The sequence below is a fragment of the Lepidochelys kempii genome, chromosome 7 (assembly GCF_965140265.1).
Source record: "Lepidochelys kempii isolate rLepKem1 chromosome 7, rLepKem1.hap2, whole genome shotgun sequence".
NCBI classification, from domain to species: domain Eukaryota; kingdom Metazoa; phylum Chordata; order Testudines; family Cheloniidae; genus Lepidochelys; species Lepidochelys kempii.
In genome coordinates, this window is record NC_133262.1 from 48,155,543 (window position 1) to 48,178,600 (window position 23,058).

Genomic DNA, 23,058 nt, shown 5'->3' on the forward strand with positions numbered 1-23,058 from the left:
TTAATTATGGTCAAATTCTTTAATCAACACACAAGTACTTTAATGGTTCCTAACATTCCTGTGCAGTGTTGGGGCCTCAAATGCAGGAGCCCTGGGCTGGGACAGGGGAACCAGAGCGGGAAATGGACCAGGCCAGTCCCTCACTGGGCAGGCACAACAGAGTGTAACAACCCAGCACGAAGTGTGTGTGTATGTACAGTAAATTGCAAATTAACAGGGCCAGAACTTTAAAAATATTGCTTGCGTCTGTACCAAGAGGCAGTGCCTGCTCTTCATCTCTCCCCCAAGAGCACCCTGCACCCCTGGTATTGTCTGGTGCCCATTTGTGTGGGAGCAGTATGGGGGCAGGGCCTTTCCAGGGCAGCAAGGGGACTGGTGCACATTGGCAAGGGAGCAGTGCCAGGATACAGGGACAGGGCCTCTCTGGTGCAATGGAGGGTCTGGTGCCTGTTGGCATGGGTGCAGTGGTGGGGCATGGGGGGCACAGTCTCTCTGGTGCAGTGGGGGGTCTGGTGGCATGGGTGCAGTGGTGGGGCATGGGGGCACGGTCTCTCTGGTGCAGTGGTGGGGCATGGGGGCACGGTCTCTCTGGTGCAGCAGGGGGTCTGGTGCCTGGTGGCATGGGTGCAGTGGTGGGGCATGGGGGGCACAGTCTCTCTGGTGCAGTGGGGGGTCTGGTGGCATGGGTGCAGTGGTGGGGCATGGGGGCACGGTCTCTCTGGTGCAGCAGGGGGTCTGGTGCCTGGTGGCATGGGTGCAGTGGTGGGGCATGGGGGCACAGTCTCTCTGGTGCAGTGGTGGGGCATGGGGGCACGGTCTCTCTGGTGCAGCAGGGGGTCTGGTGCCTGGTGGCATGGGTGTAGTGGTGGGGCATGGGGGGCACAGTCTCTCTGGTGCAGTGGGGGGTCTGGTGGCATGGGTGCAGTGGTGGGGCATGGGGGCACGGTCTCTCTGGTGCAGCAGGGGGTCTGGTGCCTGGTGGCATGGGTGCAGTGGTGGGGCATGGGGGCATGGTCTCTCTGGTGCAGCAGGGGGTCTGGTGCCTGGTGGCATGGGTGCAGTGGTGGGGCATGGGGGCACAGTCTCTCTGGTGCAGTGGTGGGGCATGGGGGGCACAGTCTCTCTGGTGCAGTGGGGGGTCTGGTGGCATGGGTGTAGTGGTGGGGCATGGGGGGCACGGTCTCTCTGGTGCAGTGGGGGGTCTGGTGGCATGGGTGTAGTGGTGGGGCATGGGGGGCACGGTCTCTCTGGTGCAGTGGGGGGTCTGGTGGCATGGGTGTAGTGGTGGGGCATGGGGGCACGGTCTCTCTGGTGCAGCAGGGGGTCTGGTGCCTGGTGGCATGGGTGCAGTGGTGGGGCATGGGGGCACAGTCTCTCTGGTGCAGTGGTGGGGCATGGGGGGCACGGTCTCTCTGGTGCAGTGGGGGGTCTGGTGCCTGGTGGCATGGGTGCAGTGCTGGGGCATGGGGGCACAGTCTCTCTGGTGCAGTGGGGGGTCTGGTGGCATGGGTGCAGTGGTGGGGCATGGGGGCACAGTCTCTCTGGTGCAGTGGTGGGGCATGGGGGCACAGTCTCTCTGGTGCAGTGGTGGGGCATGGGGGCACAGTCTCTCTGGTGCAGTGGTGGGGCATGGGGGGCACGGTCTCTCTGGTGCAGTGGGGGGTCTGGTGCCTGGTGGCATGGGTGCAGTGCTGGGGCATGGGGGCACAGTCTCTCTGGTGCAGTGGGGGGTCTGGTGGCATGGGTGCAGTGGTGGGGCATGGGGGCACAGTCTCTCTGGTGCAGTGGTGGGGCATGGGGGCACAGTCTCTCTGGTGCAGTGGTGGGGCATGGGGGCACAGTCTCTCTGGTGCAGTGGTGGGGCATGGGGGCACGGTCTCTCTGGTGCAGTGGGGGGTCTGGTGCCTGTTGGTGGAGGAGCAGTGCCGGGATCCATGACAGGGCCTTGCTGGGGCAATGGGACACTGGTACTCGGTTCGCGGGGAGCAGTGCAGGAATACAGGGCCTCTCCAGTGGAGCGGAGGGCCTGGTGCACATTGGCGGGGGAGCAGAGCCAGGGTATGGAGCAGGGGCTCTCTGGTGCGGCGGGGGGCCAGGCCGCCCAGGGGCCAGGCCGCCCGGGGGCTCCTAATGGGACGGAAGAGGATGGCGGGGAGGGGGCGGTGCCGGGCGGGCCCCTGCTCTCGCGGCCGCTTTCCCCCCGCCCGCCCCGTCGGTCTCCATGGTGACGGCGTGGGGCCATGGCGGAGGCGGCCGCGCTGCTGCTGCCGGGGGAGGCCGAGGCCCTGGTGCAGGCGCTGCGGGGCGGCCCGCTGCGGAACACCGGGGACCAGGGGTCCGAGACGGGGCGACCCCCGCGAAGCCGGGCTGGGGGGAGAGGGAGAGGGGCTGGGGGGCGCGGTCCCGGCAGAGGTGGGGGCGGGGTGTGGGAGAGTCCCCTGGAAGTTAAGGGGGCGGGATGTGGAGCGGGGCCCCCAGGAGAGATGGGCGGGGTGGCGTGCCGGGGGGGGAGGGAGGGATGTAAGGAGGGGGGTCCCCAGTTGAGTTGGGGGGCGGGGGGATTCAGGGGGACTTGAGGGGAGGGGGCAGTGTGTGTGGAGGCCCTGGGGGCTAAGGAGGGGCATGGGCTGAGTCCCCCCAGGGGAGGGGCATGGGGTGTGAGGGGGAGTGAGTCAAGGGGGCTGTGTGGACTGGGGACGGATGCGAGTCCCCAGTGGGTTTGAGGGGTTGATCCTCAGGCAAAGGTGAGCCCCCATCGGATCTAGGGGGTGGGCCTTTGATTACAGGAAGAAGCCCTCCAGTTCCAGGGAACTCTTTTGGGGATGTGATGAGTCCCTCAGAGCCGGGCAAGCATCCCCCTGGGTTGGGGGTTAGTCTCTGAGTGGGGAAGGTGGCATGGAGAGGGGCTGGGGTACCAGGTGTGCCATGGGATGTGGACACTGACTCCCCTGCTCCCTAGATGGCTCCGGCAGCACGAGGCCATTGAGAAGCTGAACATACAGGGGATTCTGAGCGCCTCTGCCCGTCAGGAACAGCTCCTGATTGAGCTGCTGGTGAACTATGCTAAGGTGAGCAGTCTGCAGGCCGCAGGGAGCTCGGGGGTAAGAGCACCCTCCTCCATGGGGAGAGCATCCAGCGGATGAGACAAAAAGGGAAAGCTCTGCAGGGCCCCATTCACCCTCCTCCCCCAACCAAGCCTAGGCAACCTTGCCCCCTACAGTGCCTAGTCCAAGTGGGCTCCTGCCTCTTTCTCTGGGGAGATGCATCCACAGCCTAATTCACCTTACTGTCAGGGAATGTGTCCTGATATGGAGCCCAAATTTTCCTTTGTTCAGATACACTCTGTTGTACCAACCTAATCAAATTCTCTCCCTACTTGGCATCTGTACCCTTCCAATACTATGTTATCAGCCCTGTCTGTGACGCTGGACCTCAGTCGTTTAGCCACATTATAGATTCATAGATTTTAAGGCCAGAAGGGACCATTCTCATCATCTCGTCTGACCTTATGAATAACGTAGGCGATAGAGTTGCACCCAGTGATTCCTGCATCAAACCCATATCTCATGGTTGAGCTAGCTCATATTTTTTGAGAATGAGACAGCCAAGCTTGAGTTAAAGACTTCAAAGACAGAGAATCAACCACATCCCTAGATAAATTGTTCTGCCCATTGTTAAAAATGTGTGCCTTATTTTCTAGCCTAAATTTGTTACATCTTTGGCTCTTATTCTCTCCTCCCAGTAACCCTCCTCAGCCCCCAAATCATAGTTGTTGCTGTCCTCTGTACTCCCTCTAGTTTGTCTATATTTTGGGTACAAAGGACCCCAGAACTGAACATTGAATGCAAGTTTGGTTACACCAGAGAGGGACTGTTGCTAAACAAAGTGAGTCTTTCTGTCCATGAGATCATGGGCTACGCTTATCTCTGATGTAACTCTGAAGTCAGTGGAGCTTATCTTGGAGGTGAGTTTGGTCACTTGGAAATGTTGCTGGTGTATTAGGAAATAGACTAGCAGAACTCTGCCTCCCTCCTTTACCTGCACCAGATATATTGTCCCATCTCATCCAATGGAAAGATGGGGACAAATATGATTTCAGAAATGACTGTCAATGGGATGAAGCAAATAATAAGATGATGAGGCACATGAAAGTACCTAGATGAACAGTGCAACAAAACTGCCAACAAGGAGAGCTGCCGTTTGTCCCAGCATCTTCTCCTCTAGGACTAAAATACTCATATGGCACTAGGCTTCTCTGTCCATTTTCTCTTGCCTGAAGGGTTTCACTTTCCACGGTCTATTCTTCTGTCCAGATCCCTACTCTCATCGAGGAATTGATCTCTGTGGAGATCTGGAAGCACAAGGTGTTCCCTGTTCTGTGCCAGCTGGAGGACTTCAAGCCAAAAAGCACCTTTCCCATCTACTTGGTGGTGAGTTCAGAGAGGTCTTGGAGAACAAACTTGCACAGTATTCAAGTACATTGCCATGATCTGGAATGTCCTGCAGGGTAGTAGCACTGCATGGTACGTTTGCTTCAACAGGCATGCTTCACAAGACACCTTGTCCATATTCCATTAAGGTTTTTAATATGGTAGCTGCATGTGAGTCGTCTTCACAGGCAAAACTCTTATGAAACACAAATTCTGTGGGACAGTCACTGCTCACGAGGGCTAGAGAGGCAAGACAGGTGGGCAGGGATAGCTCAGTGGTTTGAGCATTGGCCTGCTAAACCCAGGGTTGTGAGCTCAATCCTTGAGGGGGCCATTTAGGGATCTGGGTCAAAAATTGGGGATTGGTCCTGCTTTGAGCAGGGGGTTGGACTAGATGAACTCCTGAGGTCATAGAATCATAGAATATCAGGGTTGGAAGGGACCCCAGAAGGTCATCTAGTCCAACCCCCTGCTCGAAGCAGGACCAATTCCCAGTTAAATCATCCCAGCCAGGGCTTTGTCAAGCCTGACCTTAAAAACCTCTAAGGAAGGAGATTCTACCACCTCCCTAGGTAACGCATTCCAGTGTTTCACCACCCTCTTAGTGAAAAAGTTTTTCCTAATATCCAATCTAAACCTCCCCCACTGCAACTTGAGACCATTACTCCTCGTTCTGTCATCTGCTACCATTGAGAACAGTCTAGAGCCATCCTCTTTGGAACCCCCTTTCAGGTAGTTGAAAGCAGCTATCAAATCCCCCCTCATTCTTCTCTTCTGCAGGCTAAACAATCCCAGCTCCCTCAGCCTCTCCTCATAACTCATGTGTTCCAGTCCCCTAATCATTTTTGTTGCCCTTCGCTGGACTCTCTCCAATTTATCCACATTTATCCACAGGTCATGATATTCTGTGATTCTAAGAGGTTTTAGGCAATGGTGTAATGATAAAATAACTTATCCTTATTTACATAGGGCCTTCTCAAGGATCCCAAAGAACTTCTTTTCACAAGGATCACTCCCCCCACCTTTGAAATGCTGCCCCCTCCCCCCGTGGTGGAGCATTGCAGCTGTTTAACAGCACACACAGCAACACTACCTAAGTTTAGGACAGGAAATGAGGAACGATCTCCTATCCAGTTGAAACTACAATAGAAATTCTGACAGCCAGCAGAATGTAGTCACCTATCCTAGATTTTGGCCAGGACACTGGGGTAACTGTTGTCCCTTTAGAAACAGCCATAGAATCTTGGATGACCAAAAGTTCTCAGGGCTGATATTTTACATTTCTTTCAAGCACTGAACGTGTATGGTATTCTGGCCATTTAACATGGCACTACAAATTTCTTGCTTCTAAAAGACAGCCTCTTTTCTACTTTGAGTTTCATTGCCTTTTAGTTAGCACCGCTCACAGGTGTTCATGCTGTTGATTGACAGGACTCCACACTGTTTGCAACCAGCATGTATGTGAAGGAAGGACAGTCCAGTAAGTTCTTTGGATTCTAAGAACTTCCACAGTCCTATCTGCCCTGGACACTTCAACTAGGGCTACTAGCTAATGCTGGATCAGGGGACACTCTCCTAGGAATTGTCATAGCAATAGACACGAATAGTATATCTAGTCCAGTACTCTGGCTCTGATAGCAGCAAAAGATGGATATTTTAAAGCAGTGGTGGGCAACCTGTGGCCTGCGGGCCACTCACAGCCTGTCAGGGTAATTCGCTGGTGGGCCCCCAGACAGTTTGTTTACATTTGCACAGCTGCCTGCAGCTCCCAGTGGCTGTGGTTTGCCATTCCCAGACAATGGGAGCTGTGGGAAGCTGCACAGGCCTCAGGGACGTGCTGGCCACCACTTCCCACAGCTTCCATTGGCCGGGAATGACTAACCGCAGCTGCTGGGAGCTGCGGGCGATAGTGCAAATGTAAACAAATTGTCTGGGGACCCGCCAGTGGATTACCCTGATGGGCCGCAGGTTGCCCACCACTGTTTTAGAGGAAGGTGTAGAACTTTCTCCCGCACTACCTGTAATGCAGCTAATGTGCTCTTAGGATTCCAGGCATCTTCACAGCAACAGCTCCTGTCATCTGGTGGGATCTCTTGGGTTAGCGTTTCTCAAATGCGGCCATCGTGGTCGCATGCGGCCACCGGGGCTTTTTGTGCAGCCACAGCCTCCTGGGCAGTGATTATTAACACTTCTTTGCGGCCCCCTGCTCCCCCTGCCAACATACAAATATCACTTTTCACAGACATAGACTTGCTAGCTAGCAAGTCTTAAAAAAAAAACAAAAAAAAAAACAAACCAAAAATGCAAAAGAAACAACAACAAAAACAGGAACGTGCAAAGCACATTATTTGATTTTGTTCTGTTTAGGTCTATTAAAGAATAGAAACAACTACATTATTTTTATTACTGATTCTGCAATAAAAACCTACATAAATAAATTACAATGATTTGGACATGTGTATATATGCATATTTATTTGTTTTTCCTAAAGTTAATTAATATTTTAGGAAAAATTGTCAGAGCGGCCACCGAAAAATTGTCCACGCTCTGAGGCCACCAAAAAATGTCTTGTGAGACCCGCAGGGTGACTGGAAAGCGGTGGCCCTTTGCTGCTTTAAGAATTTCAGTGAAACCTCTGCATTGGCCCTTTTGGTGGTGGGACTGATCTCAGAAGCAAAAGACACACCTGTATCTTAGTGCACTAGTATTCTTCTAGTGAAGCCATGAAAACTACTCCAGTAGAGGGGCCATACTGGCCATCTGCCAGGAACCAGAGGGTATCATTTGCATGATAAACTTGCAGACTGCAGTGATACAAAGGTTCAGACTCTGGCTCCCAGTTTGAAGTGCTCCAGCCTGCTCTCAGATGATGATGGAGCATTGCTTGCTGGGAGTCAGGACCTGTAGTTTCTACAGGACACGTATCTGTATTCAAGATGAGCCTGGCTAAGGACTCCATGGGTTGCATTTGCCTCATTGGCTGGACTTTTGGCTGCACCTGTGTTGGGGGCTACCTCAGTTACAGGCTGGATGCATATTACCATGGGCACTGTAGATGATGTTCCTCTGACCTTTGCTTTGTCTCCCCACATTCCCTCAGCTGCACCATGAAGCTTCTATTATTAACCTCCTGGAGACAGTGTTTTTTCACAAGGTAAGAGATGAGTTCTGCTGTGTTAAATCAAGGGCCCCAGAATGGGGAAATCCCAGATGTGATTTCAGGTCATGCATATGAAACATGGCAAACCTTTCCCAAAAGTTGCAATTAGAGAGGCAGTTGGAGTTGGCCTAAGGGAGAATGACAGCCTTAGCTATTGCAGTATTGAAAACCACTTATCCTGTGAGGATTCTAAGACCAGAATGGACCATTGTGATCATCTAGTCTGATCTCCTGTTTGCAGTGGAGGAACTCAAAGAGAGGAGATATGGTCAAAGTGAGGTCTAGAGAAATGATCTTTTCAGTCAGAATGCTTCTGCATAGCAGGGCTAGGTTGCATTTGTCAAGGCCAGAAGAGGATGTTGTCGTAGTCGAGACGCAAGGTGATGAGAGTCTGGGCAAAAGTTTTGGTTGTGTGGGTGGATAGGGAAAGTTGTATCTTAGAGGTGTTAGGAAGGAAGAATCAACAAGATTTAGACATAGCCTGGATGTGAAGACCTAGAGAGAGAGCTGAGTCAAAGATGACAACCAGCATTTGGGCCTGAGGGAGGATGGTGGCAGTGTCCACAGTAACTGAGAAAGGTGGGAGGGAGGGAGGCTTATGGGGTGAGAAAGATTAGGAGCTCTGTTTTGGTCATGTTGAGCTTAAGCTGGTGGCTGGACACCAACATGGAGATGTCAGAGAGACCAGTGGAGAGTTAAGTTTGCACATAAGGAGACAAGTGGTGTGGTGGACAGATCATGGGAGTAGATTCCAGACCTGTGATGAAGTGGGAGTTTTCTGTAGTATTTTTATGAGTCTTATGTGTGCCTCAGTTTCCCCTATATTTTGTCTGGCTACCTGGGGAGTGGAGAAGGACTAAGTCTGCTGTCAGGGCCGGTTAAGAGAGCTAGGTGGATGTGTGTAACCTAGCTGTCTGAGCCAGGTTTAATGGGTCATTAAAAAATGTGTCATTAAAAAAAGGACTGACTGAGGCTGACCCCATATCAACAGAAAATCTGAGATGACAGTGAAAAGCCCAGGCACCAGACATTGACACCTAGCAAACAGCAACCTAGAGGGAGATGGATTTCCCCACCTCACAGCAGGGAATCTGGGCACAGACCCCAGCTCCGTAACAAAGGACTGGAAGGTGTGAGGTGGGGGGATAAAGTGCTGGCTTCTGGAAGGAGTCAGGACTCTCACCTGGAAACTGACCAAGGAGGTCAGACTGTGGAGGAGAGACTGAACATGAGCATGGGATTCACTACAATTTGACTGGGGCTCTGGACTGACCAGAATGGACTATACTTTAACCTTCATTTCTCTGTGCTAACCTGAGGACTTCCATATTCTATGTTCCTGGTGACCAATAAATGGTTACCGTGTTTTTAAAAGGCTGCCTGTGTCACTGTAAATACTGAGAGCATTGCACCCTGAAGGGCTAAAGTACAGCCTCCCACAGGACTCTGGCTTGGCTGGATTCACTGCAGGGAGCCACAGAGAGAGACAAGGGACGCTGGTGCCAAAGGCCCAGGCTTGGAGGTCACAGACCTTCCCCTGTGGGATTGTGTGGATCCTTGGAGCCTGGCATGCTAAAGCTGACACTCCCAGGAGACTAGTGACAAGCTGGAGCATAGACCAGACCCTGTGACAAGGCCCCCCTGAGTTCTAGTCCCAGTTCTGCCACTTTAAAGATAAAGCATAAAACCTCAGATAACTGAGAGTGTGGAAATACAGAAATTAAGGCAACTCAAACAACCCATGTCTATAATGTTCAGCCTGAAGCCATAAGGTGGATCTCAATCAGTCCCCTGTGACACTGAGGTTTGCAGGTATTGGTGCAGTTGGAGAGGTGTTTTCTAATCAGAAGGCCATCTGAAAAATGATCTTTCTGAAGGGAATACCTTCTCCTCTCAAACAGCTCTCTGCTGCCCTCTTGTTATGTAGGAGATCTGCGAATCCGCTGAGGACACCATTCTGGACTTGATTGATTATAGCTACCGGAAACTGACCCTGCTAGCAGCTCAGAGCACCAACGGGGAGTTTCCAATCCACGAAAAGTTTCTGCCTGAGGATGTGACCAATGCATCATCAATGCAGGTGGGTTAAAAGTGCAAGTTTCCAACTTCCAGCAGGTCTGTCTGACCTTGTACTTGGAGGGAAGTTAAATTTCCATGACTGGGAAAGACCATAGTAATAGTCATGAAGGCCCTTGTATCCAGAACCTGATGAATAAATCCACTCTACTTGGGCATTCCTCTACATGAATTTGGTGTTGGTGGAGGTCTCTTGATTGGTGATTTGTTCTCACAGGTGGCTCATCATGAGCAGAGACGGTGTTAGTTTTCCCACCCTGTCCTACAAGTGTGCTTCAACCATGACTTTATGAGATTCTCTCTAGGAGCAAGAGAGCAGTTCAGTTTCTATGAACCATTGTGTTTTTGACTTCTCTGCTAAGACTAGGAGTGTGGGAACCAGTCAGGGTTAATTGCAATGGTATTTTTTTGAGATCTCTATAGGTTTCCCCTTGGAACTGGCCTAAGACTCATTTCACACAGGCCACCCAGCCCGCACGAGATGGTAACAACTCAGTCTCTGTAGTCTTAGGCCAGTTTTGAACCAATGACCTAAGGAGAAAAAGGTCATACCCAACCTCCTGAAGCATTCCCAGGTCTGGGTGTGTCGTTGTTGCTTCATCGCTTGTTGCTATTTCAGTTCATTTTGGTGTGAGACAGTATTGTGCATCTGGGATTTTTTTTTTTCCCCTCAGTTCTTAAAATTCTTTTCTGTAAACAGGACATCAGAATCTTCTAGTAAAATGGATTTAAAGTGAGACACAGCAACCTCAGCAGTAGTCTCCAGAATTGCATTCACCCTTTGGCCTCCTGCTGGAACTTATGCTCATCTTTCAAAGCTGGAGAGGAAGTCATGGGACTCCTGAGAACAGTAGGGAAGTGTTTCCCCACTGGGTATTTTTCTTAATCCTTGGAGTTGGCCCAAGGGAGAATGACAGTCTTAGCTATTGCAGTATTGAAAACCACTTATCCTGCGAGGATTCTAAGACCAGAATGGACCATTGTGATCATCTAGTCTGATCTCCCGTTTGCAGTGGAGAAAGGGGAGCCAGTGGAGGAACTCAAAGAGAGGAGATGTGGTCAAAGTGAGGTCTAGAGAAATGATCTTTTCAGACAGAATGCTTGTGCATAGCAGGGCAAGGTTGCATTTGTCAAGGCCAGAAGAGGATGTTGCCATAGTCGAGACGCAAGGTGATGAGAGTCTGGGCAAAAGTTTTGGTTGTGTGGGTGGATAGGGAAAGTTGTATCTTAGAGGTGTTAGGAAGGAAGAATCAGCAAGGTTTAGACATAGCCTGGATGTGAGGACCTAGAGAGAGAGCTGGGTCAAAGATGACAACTGGCATTTGGGCCTGAGGGAGGATGGTGGCAGTGTCCACAGTAACTGAGAAAGGAGGGAGGCTTATGGGGTGAGAAAGATTAGGAGCTCTGTTTTGGTCATGTTGGTGTCCAGCCATCAGCTTAAGCTCAACATGGAGATGTCAGAGAGACCAGTGGAGAGTTTAGTTTGGACACAAGGAGACAAGTCCTGAATGGACAGGTAGATCTGTGAGTCATGGGCATAGAGATGGTAGATGAAGTCATATCCATTGCTAGGATTGCAGTTGCTTTAGAGCACAGCATTCTCTGTCATCCTACCTAGCTCTCTGCCCTGATCACTCAGCTCCCTATTCCCCTAATGCAATGGACTCAGACTCTCATAGATTCATAGACTTGAATGCCCGAAGGAACCATCATGATCATCTAGTCTGACCGCCTGCACGTTGCAGGCCACAGAACCTTGCCCCCTCCTCACTCCTCTATAAGACCTCTAACCTCTGCCTGAACTATTGAAGTCCCCAAATCATGGTTTAAAGACTTCAAGTTGCAGAGAATCTACCATTTACACTAGTTTAAACCTGCAAGTGACCCATGCTGCAGAGGAAGGCAAAACCCCCCGCGGGTCGCTGCCAATTTGACCTGGGGGGAAATTCCTTCCTGATCCCAGATATGATGATCAGTTATGTGGGCAAGATCCAGCAGCCAGACATCAGGAAATTATTCTCTGTAGTAACTCATAGCCCTCTCCATCTAGTGTCCCACCACTCGCCATTGGAGATATTTGCTGCTAGCAGTCGCAGATCGGCTACATGCCATTGTAGGCAGCCTCATTGTACCATCCCCTCCATTAACTTATCAAGCTCAGTCTTGAAGCCAGTTAGGGTTTTTGTCCCCACTGCTCCTCATGGGATGCTGTTCCAGAAGTTTACTCCTCTGGTGGTTAGAAGCCTTTGCCTAATTTCAAGCCTAAACTTCTTGATGGCCAGTTTATATCCATCCACTCAACCTGGGGTGGCTCCAGACGTGGGATCATGACGCTGGAGTTTACAGAAGGGATTCGGGGGTGGGTATCTGGAGGTGGGGCCATGCTAATGTTAGGATCTCTCAAATGGTGGATCAGGGCAGTTATTCCTTCCTTGGGCCGGCCTTGAGCGCTCAGCATCAGGACTGGGTAAATGATCTGCCCTACTGCGACCTGGCTATATGTGACACAGCCAGCAGCAGCCTATGGTGTACTTCATATGGGGAGCCTGGTGCATTCATGTCATGGACTAGCTGCTATCTTCAGGAGTGCTTACACCATTCAGCTCTCCGTCACTGAAAGGCGTTTGTGTGACTGCAGTTTACATTGATCTTGGGGAAGGAATCAGCTTTATGTGGCTTGGGCTTCCTAATGAGTCCTTGGCTACTGAGAGCCAGCTCATATGCTGCCTCCTTTGTTACTCTGCAGAAAAAAATCTAGCCGTATATTTGGTGTGCTTGTACGAGTCTGTGTTTTCACCCCCGTAGGAATTACAGAAGCAGGCAGAGATGATGGAGTTTGAGATCTCCCTGAGGGCTCTTTCTGTGCTCCGTTTCATCACTGATCAGGTAGACAGGTAAGCAGCTGGCTCACAGGAGAATCTAGAGATGAGCCTCGGAACTGGGGTGGGGTTGTTTAAGTCATTGCACTGGTCTGCGGGTGTCAGTCCGCCTGTGCTCAGGGACTGGGAGCATCAGTTCTGGTGCTAGTGCCCTGGTGTCTGGATCCCGCTGTGTGTAGTAGCTGGATGTGCAGATCGTGGCACTACAGCTCTGGTGTGTGCTTCCTCGTGTTCTCGGTAGCTGGCACTGAGAACTCAGTGTGCAGATTGGCCCTCAGAGTGAATCTTGCTGGGCATTTGGTTTGCAGGTCAATCCTAGCAGCTGAAAGTATCAAACCTAGCACAAGGGGCTGGATCTGGCTTCACCTGGTGACTGGCTGTGTGGACCCTGGTACTAGTGCCCTGGTGTATAGATCCTGTTATGCTTGGTGACTGGTTGTGTGGATCCTGGTGTGGGATCAGGCTATTCTCAATGGCTGCTTGTGTGGATTTTGCCTCAGGTCTGACTGTAATTTATTTTATTTTGTCATTTTGCTTCTCCCAGAGCCTTGGGACCATTTGTAATTGATCTTGTACTGCTCACAATAGGTGTTTTCACTAGTTCCTCTCTTGTTTCTCTACAGTTTGCCATTGAGTGCCCTGACACGGATGCTGAACACTCACAACTTGCCCTGCCTCCTGGTAGAGCTCCTGGAGCATTGTCCATGGAGCCGCTGCGAAGCAGGTATGAATCATGCGCTCATACCTTAGTGCATCCATGGGGCGGTAGCACTTTTTACCTGGAGCTTCATCTGGTAGGTGGCTCCCATATAGTGAGAAATATCTGAAAGCTCCTTTCTAGATTCAGTTCTCACTCTCCATCTTTCACATGGGTTTCCATCTGGCCTTCCCATCTTCCTCCCCTCCCATCCATGTACATGGGATCACTTCCTGCATGGGACTGTATGTGCCCATTGGCTCAGCTCTTGAGCAGACGCCGCTCAGCTGGGATTGAGGAGCTGCACTTCCAAAAATGGTCCCTGCTTGTGGCTGTCTCTCATCCAAATCTGAGAGTTCCCAAGCTGATGTCCCCAGTGCAGTAAAAGAGCACAATACAACCCTAATGTATCTGCCAGCCCCCTTCACCCACCCCATCCTGCCCTGCAGAGAATCCCATGCTCCTGTGAGCAGCAACAGGATCTACTTAGAAAGACCTGGTTATCAGCCCACTTCTCCCTGGCAACTGTCCTCTTCCCACCCCTGCTGTGTGCACTGAGGGCCCATCCAAAATGGAGTTCCAAACTGTTTAACGAGCATGCTTCCAGGCCACCTTAAAGTGGGTTCTGATACAGTGGATCAGCTCAGTGTGGGCAGAACTAACCTGGTTCAGAACCAGGCTGGCTAGTCCACACTTGCATTGCAGGGATTCAGCCACAGCCAAGTATAAGCATGGTGGTTAATTTAGTCGCAAGGCCTATGTAGGCAGGACCACTAGCTACACAACACATCCCTGGAATGGCAAGGAAAGCCAGGTAAGTGTGGGAAGCACAGCCACGATCTCCTCCAGGAGTCCAAGCTGCTCCCAGAAGCTACACATCATCTTTTTTTGCTCTTGCCACAGACCCACGATCAGTTCTTCTGTTTCTTCTCTTCCCGCAACGACCCTGGCCCTGAGCATTGTCTGCACTGCTATTCCTGAGTGAATGCACAGATGATAAAACCATGGGCTCTGTTCATCTCTCTTAGATCCTTATCTAGACCCCATCATCTGTCTCTGAGCATCTTAGAATCTTTTAATATGTTTATTCTCACACACCTCTGTGAGGTAGGGAAGTGCTATTGGCCCCACTTTACAGAGGGAAACTGAGGTGCAGAGAGACTAATTGACTTGCCCAGGGTCACACAGGCAGTCTGTGCTGGAGCAGAGAATTGAACCAAGGTCTGAGTCCCTGCTGGCACTCTAACCATAGGGCCCTCTTTTGTCTGGTGTCTCAGTCTCACCCTCTGTCTTACTGGCTGTGTGTCTCAGGCAAGCTAAAGAAGTTTGAGAATGGAGCATGGTATGTTGTGCCTCCTGAAGACCACGTGAGGATGACCAAGCTGGATGGACAGGTGTGGCTCTCCCTCTATAACCTCCTCCTGAGCCCAGAATGCCAGCGGAAATACAACTTGGATGGTTTCAACAAGAGCCAGCTCCTAAAGGTACAAGACTTCAGTGTGCATAGTCATACATATACCCAGCATGGTGCCTAGGCCCAGGGACCTTCCCGCAGGTATAGATACCCTCTTGTCTTCACTTTAAAAATGTGCCAGGTGAGCATTTCCTGGTTGAAACCTGTATCACAAGCTGGGAAATACCATGTCATCAGTTCCAAGATGGCTTCTTTGTTCATGCCAGTCAAGTTTAGAGGCAAATACCCCACCCACTGACATGAATTAGCATCTTGTTGATCAGCAGAGTCCAAGGACAGAGAGGGCCATGGGGACTAGACTCACCCTAGAATGGTCTCTCCAGGCCAGGTTTGAGACCCATTGACAGGGTGTGTTGAGAAACTCAGACTGCTGCGGCAGTTTCTGTGGAGATATAGGGCCGCCAATCTACCACCTTAGTGAGAATTTCACAAGTGGCTTGCTGAGGTGGAGAGGTTTGTTTTATTGCTTTAATTAGAGTTATGCCATTTATGGATTTAGTGCCTGTAGAAGGATGAGTCTGAGAGCACTAGAGCCATGCACCATGCTGGCACATGCTATACAAACTTCCCATAAATAGCTCTGCCAATGCAGCTCAGTCCTAGCCCACCAGCCCCCCTCCCGCTTTTCCAGTCCTGGGCTCCCATACAACTCTGACAATGCACCTCAATCCCAACACACAGCCCCCCCCTGCTATTCCAGCCCTGAGCTCCCCACACAATATGGAAAATGCCCCTCAGTCCTCACCCACAGCACTTCCTGCAGTTCCAGGTACTGCAGGCTTTTGATACTGCTTAATACCCAGCTTTGCTCTTGATGTTGAGCAATGGAGTCCGGATGATTTTAGCCCTTGATGATGTTAACCCTTCTGTACACTCTTTCTCTTGCAGTTAGTGCTCTGCTCAGTGGGGCGTTGTTGAGCTGGCATGTGGCCACCTGGCCACTTTTCCAGCAGCTTGTTTTTTAACCAGTGGATTATTTCTTTGCCTTGTTCTGATCTCTCTCCTTTCACCCTCCTCTCTCCCTCTCTGGATTTAGCTCCGTGCATTCCTGACTGATGTCCTCATTGACCAGTTGCCAAATCTGGTGGAGATGCAGAGATTTCTGAGTCACCTCGTAGTGACAGAGCCTGTTCCACCCAGAAAGGACCTCATCCTGGAGCAGGTACCTCCAGCACCATCCGTCTCCCAAGGCCAGTCTGTCTCCTCCATTCCAGCTGCACAAGGCTGCTGCATTTCGTATTCAGTAGCGTTCTGTAATCCCATCTCCCGTTTCCAAAGGCAGAGTATATTCCCACCTCTTGGAGACCATGGTGCTGTGATGAGAGAGGGCATGTGCCCTGGCACTGAGCCTGTACTTTGCACTGTTCTTTTACTGGCCCTACAACATGTTAGTAATGGTCCTCTGCTCTATCAACTTAGGGGCTTGCTTCCACACAGGCTAGACAGGCAGCTGAGAAGCAGGGAGTTTGTCCTTGCATCAGGCGATGGTGATATGAGAGCAAAGCCAAAATCACCGGAGCCCTGAGATGGAATTCTATATTATGGAGAGGAAGGATGGCTCAGTGGTTACAGCATTACCCTAGGACTTGGGAAAACTGAGTTCAATCCTTGCTTTGCCACAGACTCCTTGGGTGAGTCACTCAGACTCTCTGTGCCTCAGTTCCCCATCTGGACAGTGGAGATAATAGCCCTGCCCCGCAAAAGGGGTGTATGAGGTCTGGATACACACACAGTAGATTGTGAGGTGCACAGCTACCATGGTAATGGAAGCCATATCGGTACCATGGGTCAAACTGTGCCTGCCTGTTCTTCTCACAGTACCTGGATGGGAGTCTTACACAGACTCCTGCTCACTCCGCTCCAGTAGCGTCTTTGTGGGACAGCCTTTGATTCATGCTGCAGCCGGGCTGAGTGGGGAGCAAGGCAGCAGCCAACAATTAATGACATGACACTGGGTTATAAACCTCATGATTACACTGACTCTTTAGCAAGGTGTCTGAGTGGAGGGGGAGACACCAGCTGCCTCACAGTGACAATTAATTCTTTGTTTACCAGAACCCTTAATTTCCTTTCCATGTATGGTAGGAGCCATGGAAGAGTTCCTTATTATGCACCCTGCCCTGGGACAGTTGGCCCTCTACTCCAAGAGAGAAGGCCAGAAAAGTTGTGCCACTCAAGCAACTTGATTGCAAGTGCCTTGGTGTTAATATTAAAATCTCCTTGAATTCTGGGAAGTTTGGGAGTTGAGTAAGGGGTGAGGGATGGGGTCCTTGGTTTTGTAGCATGCGCCTGTGTAATTTGCTTCACAGAAGCATATCCTCAAATGTATTTAAGTGTTCCATAAAAGCTAGCAGGGAGAGAAGGAAACCGAGAGGCATGTAATGGGGAGAAGACAGGTGCATTCAGACGGGATTTGCAAAGAGATGGGAAAGTGGAGACTCTTCCAGATGGCAGGCGCTCCAGACGAGAAGGCTCTTATACCCAGAGTGGCAACTTTGTGGAGGGTCAGAGGAGTGCTGAGTGGAGGAATGGGACGGGGAAAAGGGAGAGAGACATTGCACTTAAAGTTGGCTCAAGGGGTTTAATAACAGAGGGCAGTTTTGACCTGGACCTTGATTAGATTGAGGACGGATGCTGTAGCCACACCTCTTTATGTGTGCCAGTATCATTCTGCACTGGCTGGAGTCCAGAGAGCTGGGAGGCTGTAGAGGAGGAAGGTGTGCAATAAACCAAGGGCCAAGGGATGATGATGATTTTGGAAAGGATGGAGTGGAGGTAGGTAGGATGTCACTCTCCGCTCCCACATCTGGCAAGCCCAGAGTGAGTTAGCAATGCAGAGGCTGGCAGCTATCGCTCTGGAGGGTTTTGTGTGGCCTTTCAATGTGCTGCCGTTCTAATCTCGTCAATCTCCTTTTCAGCTTGCATCACTAGCCTCATGCATGTAATTGGAATTCAGCATCTTGAGTGGGTTGGGCGAAGCCAGCTGCAGTCACACATGCTGATCACGCATCCTGTCCAATGAACTCACCCACTGTCACTGTGCCAAGCGATGATGAAAAAGGCTTTTTCCACTGGTTGCTTCTCAGAGAGCAGTCCTTCTCTCACCATCTCTGCTTGGCTGTTTTATTCTGCAGGGATGACAGCTCCTTTGAAACAGGTTTCAGAGTAGCAGCCCTGTTAGTCTGTATTCGCAAAAAGAAAAGGAAATAGTTTTACTTTGTGTAATGACTCAACCATTCCCAGTCTCTATTCAAGCCTAAGTTAATTGTATCCAATTTGCAAATTGAGTCTTACACAAAGTAAAACTATTTCTCCTTGTTTATTCTCCCCCCCACCCCCACTTTTCCTCAGACGTTCTTGTTAACTGCTGGAAATGGCCCACCTTGATTATCACTACAAAAGGTTTTCTTCCCCGTCCCCTCCCCCCCACTCTCCTGCTGGTAATAGCTCATCTTAAGTGATTACTCTCCTTACAGTGTGTATGATAACACCCATTTTTTTCATGTTCTGTGTGTATATAAATCTCCTCACTGTATTTTCCACTGAATGCATCCAATGAAGTGAGCTGTAGCTCACGAAAGCTTATGCTCAGATAAATTGGTTAGTCTTTAAGGTGCCACAAGTACTCCTTTTCCTTTGAGACAGCAGCTTTTCTTCTGGAGTCTGAGCTCCATGCTCTGTTCTTGGCTGGCATTTGCTCTTTTGCACTGAAAGGCTCTTGAGGGTGTTTCTGTTCAGAGAAATGATGAGTGGAAAAAGTTCTCAGTTCAGGGAGAAAGATCAAATCAGCCAAGAGATTCTGGAGTGCTGGGTTCAGGTCCAATCTGGGCCTGTCCCTGTCCCCCATCCCCCCCCCCCCCCCCCAAGCTTGGTGAGAGTGCTTCATGTTACTAGAGTTCAAGCCCTGCTGCTGCTCTCACTCCCAAGGATTAGAGGGAGGCATAGCTTTGTTTCACTTAGCCCTTATCGCCTCTGTCAGTGCAGGAATCTGAAAGAAGTCTTATCACCTCCATCCTCCTGGAGAGAAGGGAGGCTGGGGCTGACATGGGAATTCAAGGAGTGTGTGGGTGGAAGGGAGGAAATTAGGAGAATTTAAGGAGGCAAATGCACTGGGAAGATGCAGCAGGTCGAGGGGATCAAAGCACTCCCCAGAATAAATGCTGTTCACAACTGAGCTTTCCCTTCAGTGGCATGCAGCTAGGAGGCACGTGCTATGGCCTCTTCTCAATAAACTCTGAGAAGGGGTTCATCTCATAGCAGACTGCTGTTGCTTCTCCAGATCTGCCACATCTTCCTCCACCCCCTACATGCACAACTGGCAGATCTATATGTGTACAGCTCCCTTCAACCTGTATACACACAGATATGTTACATCTTCCTTCAGCTCCTACACACACTTGTGTGTATATACAGAGATCTGTCATCTTCCTTCCCCCCTGCGCATGGGCGGTGGGTGAACAAGCTGTTGGGGGAGGCTAGCCGGAGGCTAGCCCCAAGCCTCTCCCCCTCTGCCTGAGGCCCTGCACCTCCCCCTCCCCTTCTGCCCCCCTCTTCCCTGCTGGAGCCCAGAGCATCCCCTGCCCCCGTGGCTGCCAGGCCCCCTGCGCAGCCCCAGCAGCCCCAGCCCTGGAGTGCTGGGCAGGCAGCAAGGCTGGAGCACCCCCAGCCTGGGGCAAGTGGCTTGGCCTCAGCACCCCCAGCCCCAGAACACCGGGCGAGCAGCGTGGCTGGAGCACCACCGCCCCGGAATGCCGGGTGGGTGGCACAACCAGAATGCGCCCCCCCAGCCCCAGGCGAGTGGCTTGGCCCCAGTGCCCCCCAGCCCCAGAGCGCTGGGCAGGCAGGCGGCGTGATCCCAGCACCCCTAACCCCAGCTCTGGGCGGTCGGCACCGCGTGGCCCCAGCCCCAGCACCCCCAGCCGTGGGCCTTGCGAGCACCAGACCCAGTTTGCCTATCCCAGACTCGGCTGCAGAAGAGCAGGAAGGGGAACTAGAAGCAGGCAGGAGGAGGTCTGGGGGTGGAGCGTGGGCAGAGCCACGCCAGGCTGTTTGGGGAGGCACAGCTTCCCCCAGCCTATGATACCCGCTGCCCATTGTCCTGAGTGCAGATGTGTGTGTACAAACAGCTCTGTCACATCTTCTTTTAGCTCCCTACACACACATGTACACACACACATTGGTCACCTCTTCCTTCATCCCACATACAGCCTTCATCCCTGCTTCCTGCTCTCATACAAGTCCGTGCTTATCGCCTGCCTGAGCTACACTGACCCCAGGCATTGTTTCTGCCCCTGTATGTCCTGCCCCAGAATCGCCCCCATATTGGCAAGCTTATAATGCTGGGACAGGACTCTCCTCTCACCCTTTTTGCTGTCCCGACAGGTTCCTGTCATCAGGGACCGCATTGTCAGAGAGAACTCTGGGAAGTGGCAGGCGATCGCCAAGCACCAGGTGAAGCACATGTTCAGCCCCTCAGAGGATGAGTTGAAACACCTGGCGTGCCGGTAAGATCCCAGCTGCTGTATGGTGAGCAACCCTGAGCACCCTCTTGCAGGAGAGCCCGTTTGCAAGGCCAGTCCCTATTTTCCTCTTGTGCTATGAGGCTGCTAGTTACAGGAGGCCCAGCACAGCCATCGTCCCAATGAGCAGGGGCTTCTTGACAAGAGAAAATATCCAGCGTAAGTTTCACTGCCCTGGGGAGGACTGAGATACTGAGCGACGCAGTAATCCTAGCTTGTGGCAGGAGGTCCCTTTGGAGAGTGGGATGGGAGGGATAGCGGGGTCAGACCTAAAGGCTCCATCCTGTGCAGGACAGGCACCACCTTTCACATCATGAGTCTCCTGCTCTAGGTGCTGATGCCTGCTTTCTATCCCCAACCAGATGGGCGCGGACATACAACCTGGATGTGCTTGAGGCTCTCGTCCCAGAGAAACCCAAGTGCGGGCTGTGCGGCTCGGAGGCAACAAAGCGCTGCTCTCGCTGCCAGAACGAGTGGTACTGCAAACGGTAATGATGCTTAGCATTGTCTGGTCTGTCAGAGCTCCCTGCTGCCCTCAGGGCTTAGCTGGGATCTCACCTCTCCCTTGGGCACGCAGCTGGTACTAGAGTCCTGCTGTGAGACCTGGCCATGCCAATGCTGGTGCTTACTGTTACCTGAATGATGCTGGGTTTAGCAGCCCTGGCTGGTCTCTGCACCTGTCATGATGGAAGTGGGGGGTGTTATACCCCATGCACCTGGGCTTCATGACTGCCATGGAGTTTCCAATCAGTGCATGAATTCACAGCCCCTAACCCTCTGATCAACATCACTGGAACTGTGAAGTCAGCTGTCTTTGCACCACAGTGAATCTCCACTGGGGTCAGTTATGTCACAAATCGGAGCAGAAGCAGCCTTTCCATGTTCCCTTTTATGAAGATCCAAGTGAATTTTGTGCTGATGCTGGAAGGTGCTGGGCTGAGACCCCAGAGTCCCCTGTTTATCCACAACAAAAGCAGCTGCGTGAGATTCTCCTCAGTGAATGTGCTTCACCTTATACCTAGAGGGAACCACCCTGGGTAGGAATTCAGTGTCCTTGGCCTCTTTGGGACTCCTTAGCCTCATTGCTGAGACTAGCAGAGGGGACCAGTCAGTGACAATGGCTATGGGCAATTGACCACTACAACAGGTACCCCTACTCTGTTTCACACAGACCACTGAACCACAGGTAGATGGTAACAGGTTTTGTCCCTGGCTGGCCCTTATTTAAAGCAGACATGTAGAGCTGAAGGCCTTCATAGCGCATACCAACCCCCTGACCCAGTTCCCAATGTGTTCCTTTCTACCATTGCCCCTCTGTCCCCTCTCTCTTTGCAGGGAGTGCCAGGTGCAGCACTGGCAGAAGCACAAGAAAGCGTGCAACCTGATGGCTGATGCCCTGAAGAAAACAAAAGAGGACCTGAAAGTGCAGCCATAATGCAGAGCCGGAGCCTTCCAAAGAGGGACTATTTCTCCCAGGCATTCCAGCAATCCAAGAGCAAAGGGTCGCCAGTTAGAACTGGAGACAGACAACCCCTTGTTCATCTTGTTCATCTAACCTGGGCTCAGTGCACCACTGCTGCCTGCCTCCTGTGTAACTGCATTCTGCAGTAGTGCATGGGCTGCTCCAGATCCGAGCCTTGCAGCCAAGGACAGTAGGCCCAGATACACTACCATGGGATCGTGCTCAGCTCAGCGGGATGCAGCAGCCACTGGTCGACACAACTGATGCCTCCCTTTAGGCAGCTAGGAAAATTGCTTGCTGAGATTGGGAGCCTTGGTTCTCTCATACCCCATTCTGTCTCCTAGTTTCTGAACCCTTCCTTGCTTGAGAACAGGCTGCTCCTGACCTCGGTGACCCGTTTATGCTAAGCAGCTTTTTCCGTGCTGTCACCCGTGACTCAGAAGCAGCTTGTGTCACCGGGCATCCTGCTCGGAGCAGGTGCCACCTGCAGTCATGCAGCATGGCAGTGAGCACTGATCTCGCCACTCTGTAGCAGCAGCACCACCATGGCAGCTGGCAAGTTTGGAACCAACCATTGACTGCTGCTCTCACTACCTGCTGCTGGGAATGCACCATGGGCCTTAAGGAAAATACGTTTTCTGCTCCCAGGGCTCAGAGGCCAGCAGTAGCCGCACTGGGCTCAGAACCTCTTCTGCTGGGACTCCCACCTCCCCCCCTACAATTTGTTCTCCAGTAAATGGGTTGAGCCACTAACCATCTTGTTCTCATTCATCTCCCTTCTGCAACACTCTGCAGCAGCCACCCTAGAGATGACAAAACCACTTCCTCACTTATTTCCTGCATCATCCTACTGGGGAGGATTTTATAAACCCCATCTCTGCCAGTAATGAGTTTACAAGGTCTCTGTTGATGCTCAGATGCCAGTCAGGGCCATACATGCAGGGAGGGAATTGCCCAGGAAGTGACATCGTCTGTGCCTTCCTTATCTAGGTGCTCAGTTCTATAACATCCTTGCACAGACCTTGCAGTGTAGACTGGGGGAGGGGCAGGGAAACGGATGTGGTTAGGACAAATACTTCAATTTTCAGAGGCTCATTGTTTCATGGTTGAGAGCATAATGCGGTGTCTTGGTGGCTACCCAGGGACTTGCCTCCCGCTCTGGGATTTTCTCTGCATTGTAGTGAGAAATGAAATGAACAATCAGTTCCATCCAGAAAGCAGCCCAAGTCATGCTCTTTGTGTCAGCCCTGGTCAACCAAAGTTGTGTTCTGGTCAGAATGCCAAGGATCAGTCCCCATGCAGCTTGTCTTAAGTCACGTTTGATATTGATCTTCCTGCCCCCTCATCCCCATCTGTTCCCC

The 23,058-nt window shown here is 51.6% G+C and overlaps 1 protein-coding gene across 1 annotated transcript; it reads left to right on the forward strand.

Annotated features, from left to right (window-relative positions):
- Positions 1–2,223: 2,223 nt before the first annotated feature.
- ZMYND10 (zinc finger MYND-type containing 10) lies at positions 2,224–22,450 on the forward strand. The gene is made up of 12 exons (XM_073352572.1): positions 2,224–2,335; positions 2,960–3,068; positions 4,314–4,430; positions 7,531–7,584; positions 9,518–9,670; positions 12,472–12,560; positions 13,169–13,269; positions 14,554–14,726; positions 15,753–15,878; positions 20,099–20,220; positions 20,598–20,723; positions 21,571–22,450. Exons 1-12 carry the CDS (start codon positions 2,241–2,243, stop codon positions 21,668–21,670), a joined length of 1,365 nt encoding a protein of 454 aa, XP_073208673.1. The 5' UTR covers positions 2,224–2,240; the 3' UTR covers positions 21,671–22,450.
- Positions 22,451–23,058: the final 608 nt, after the last annotated feature.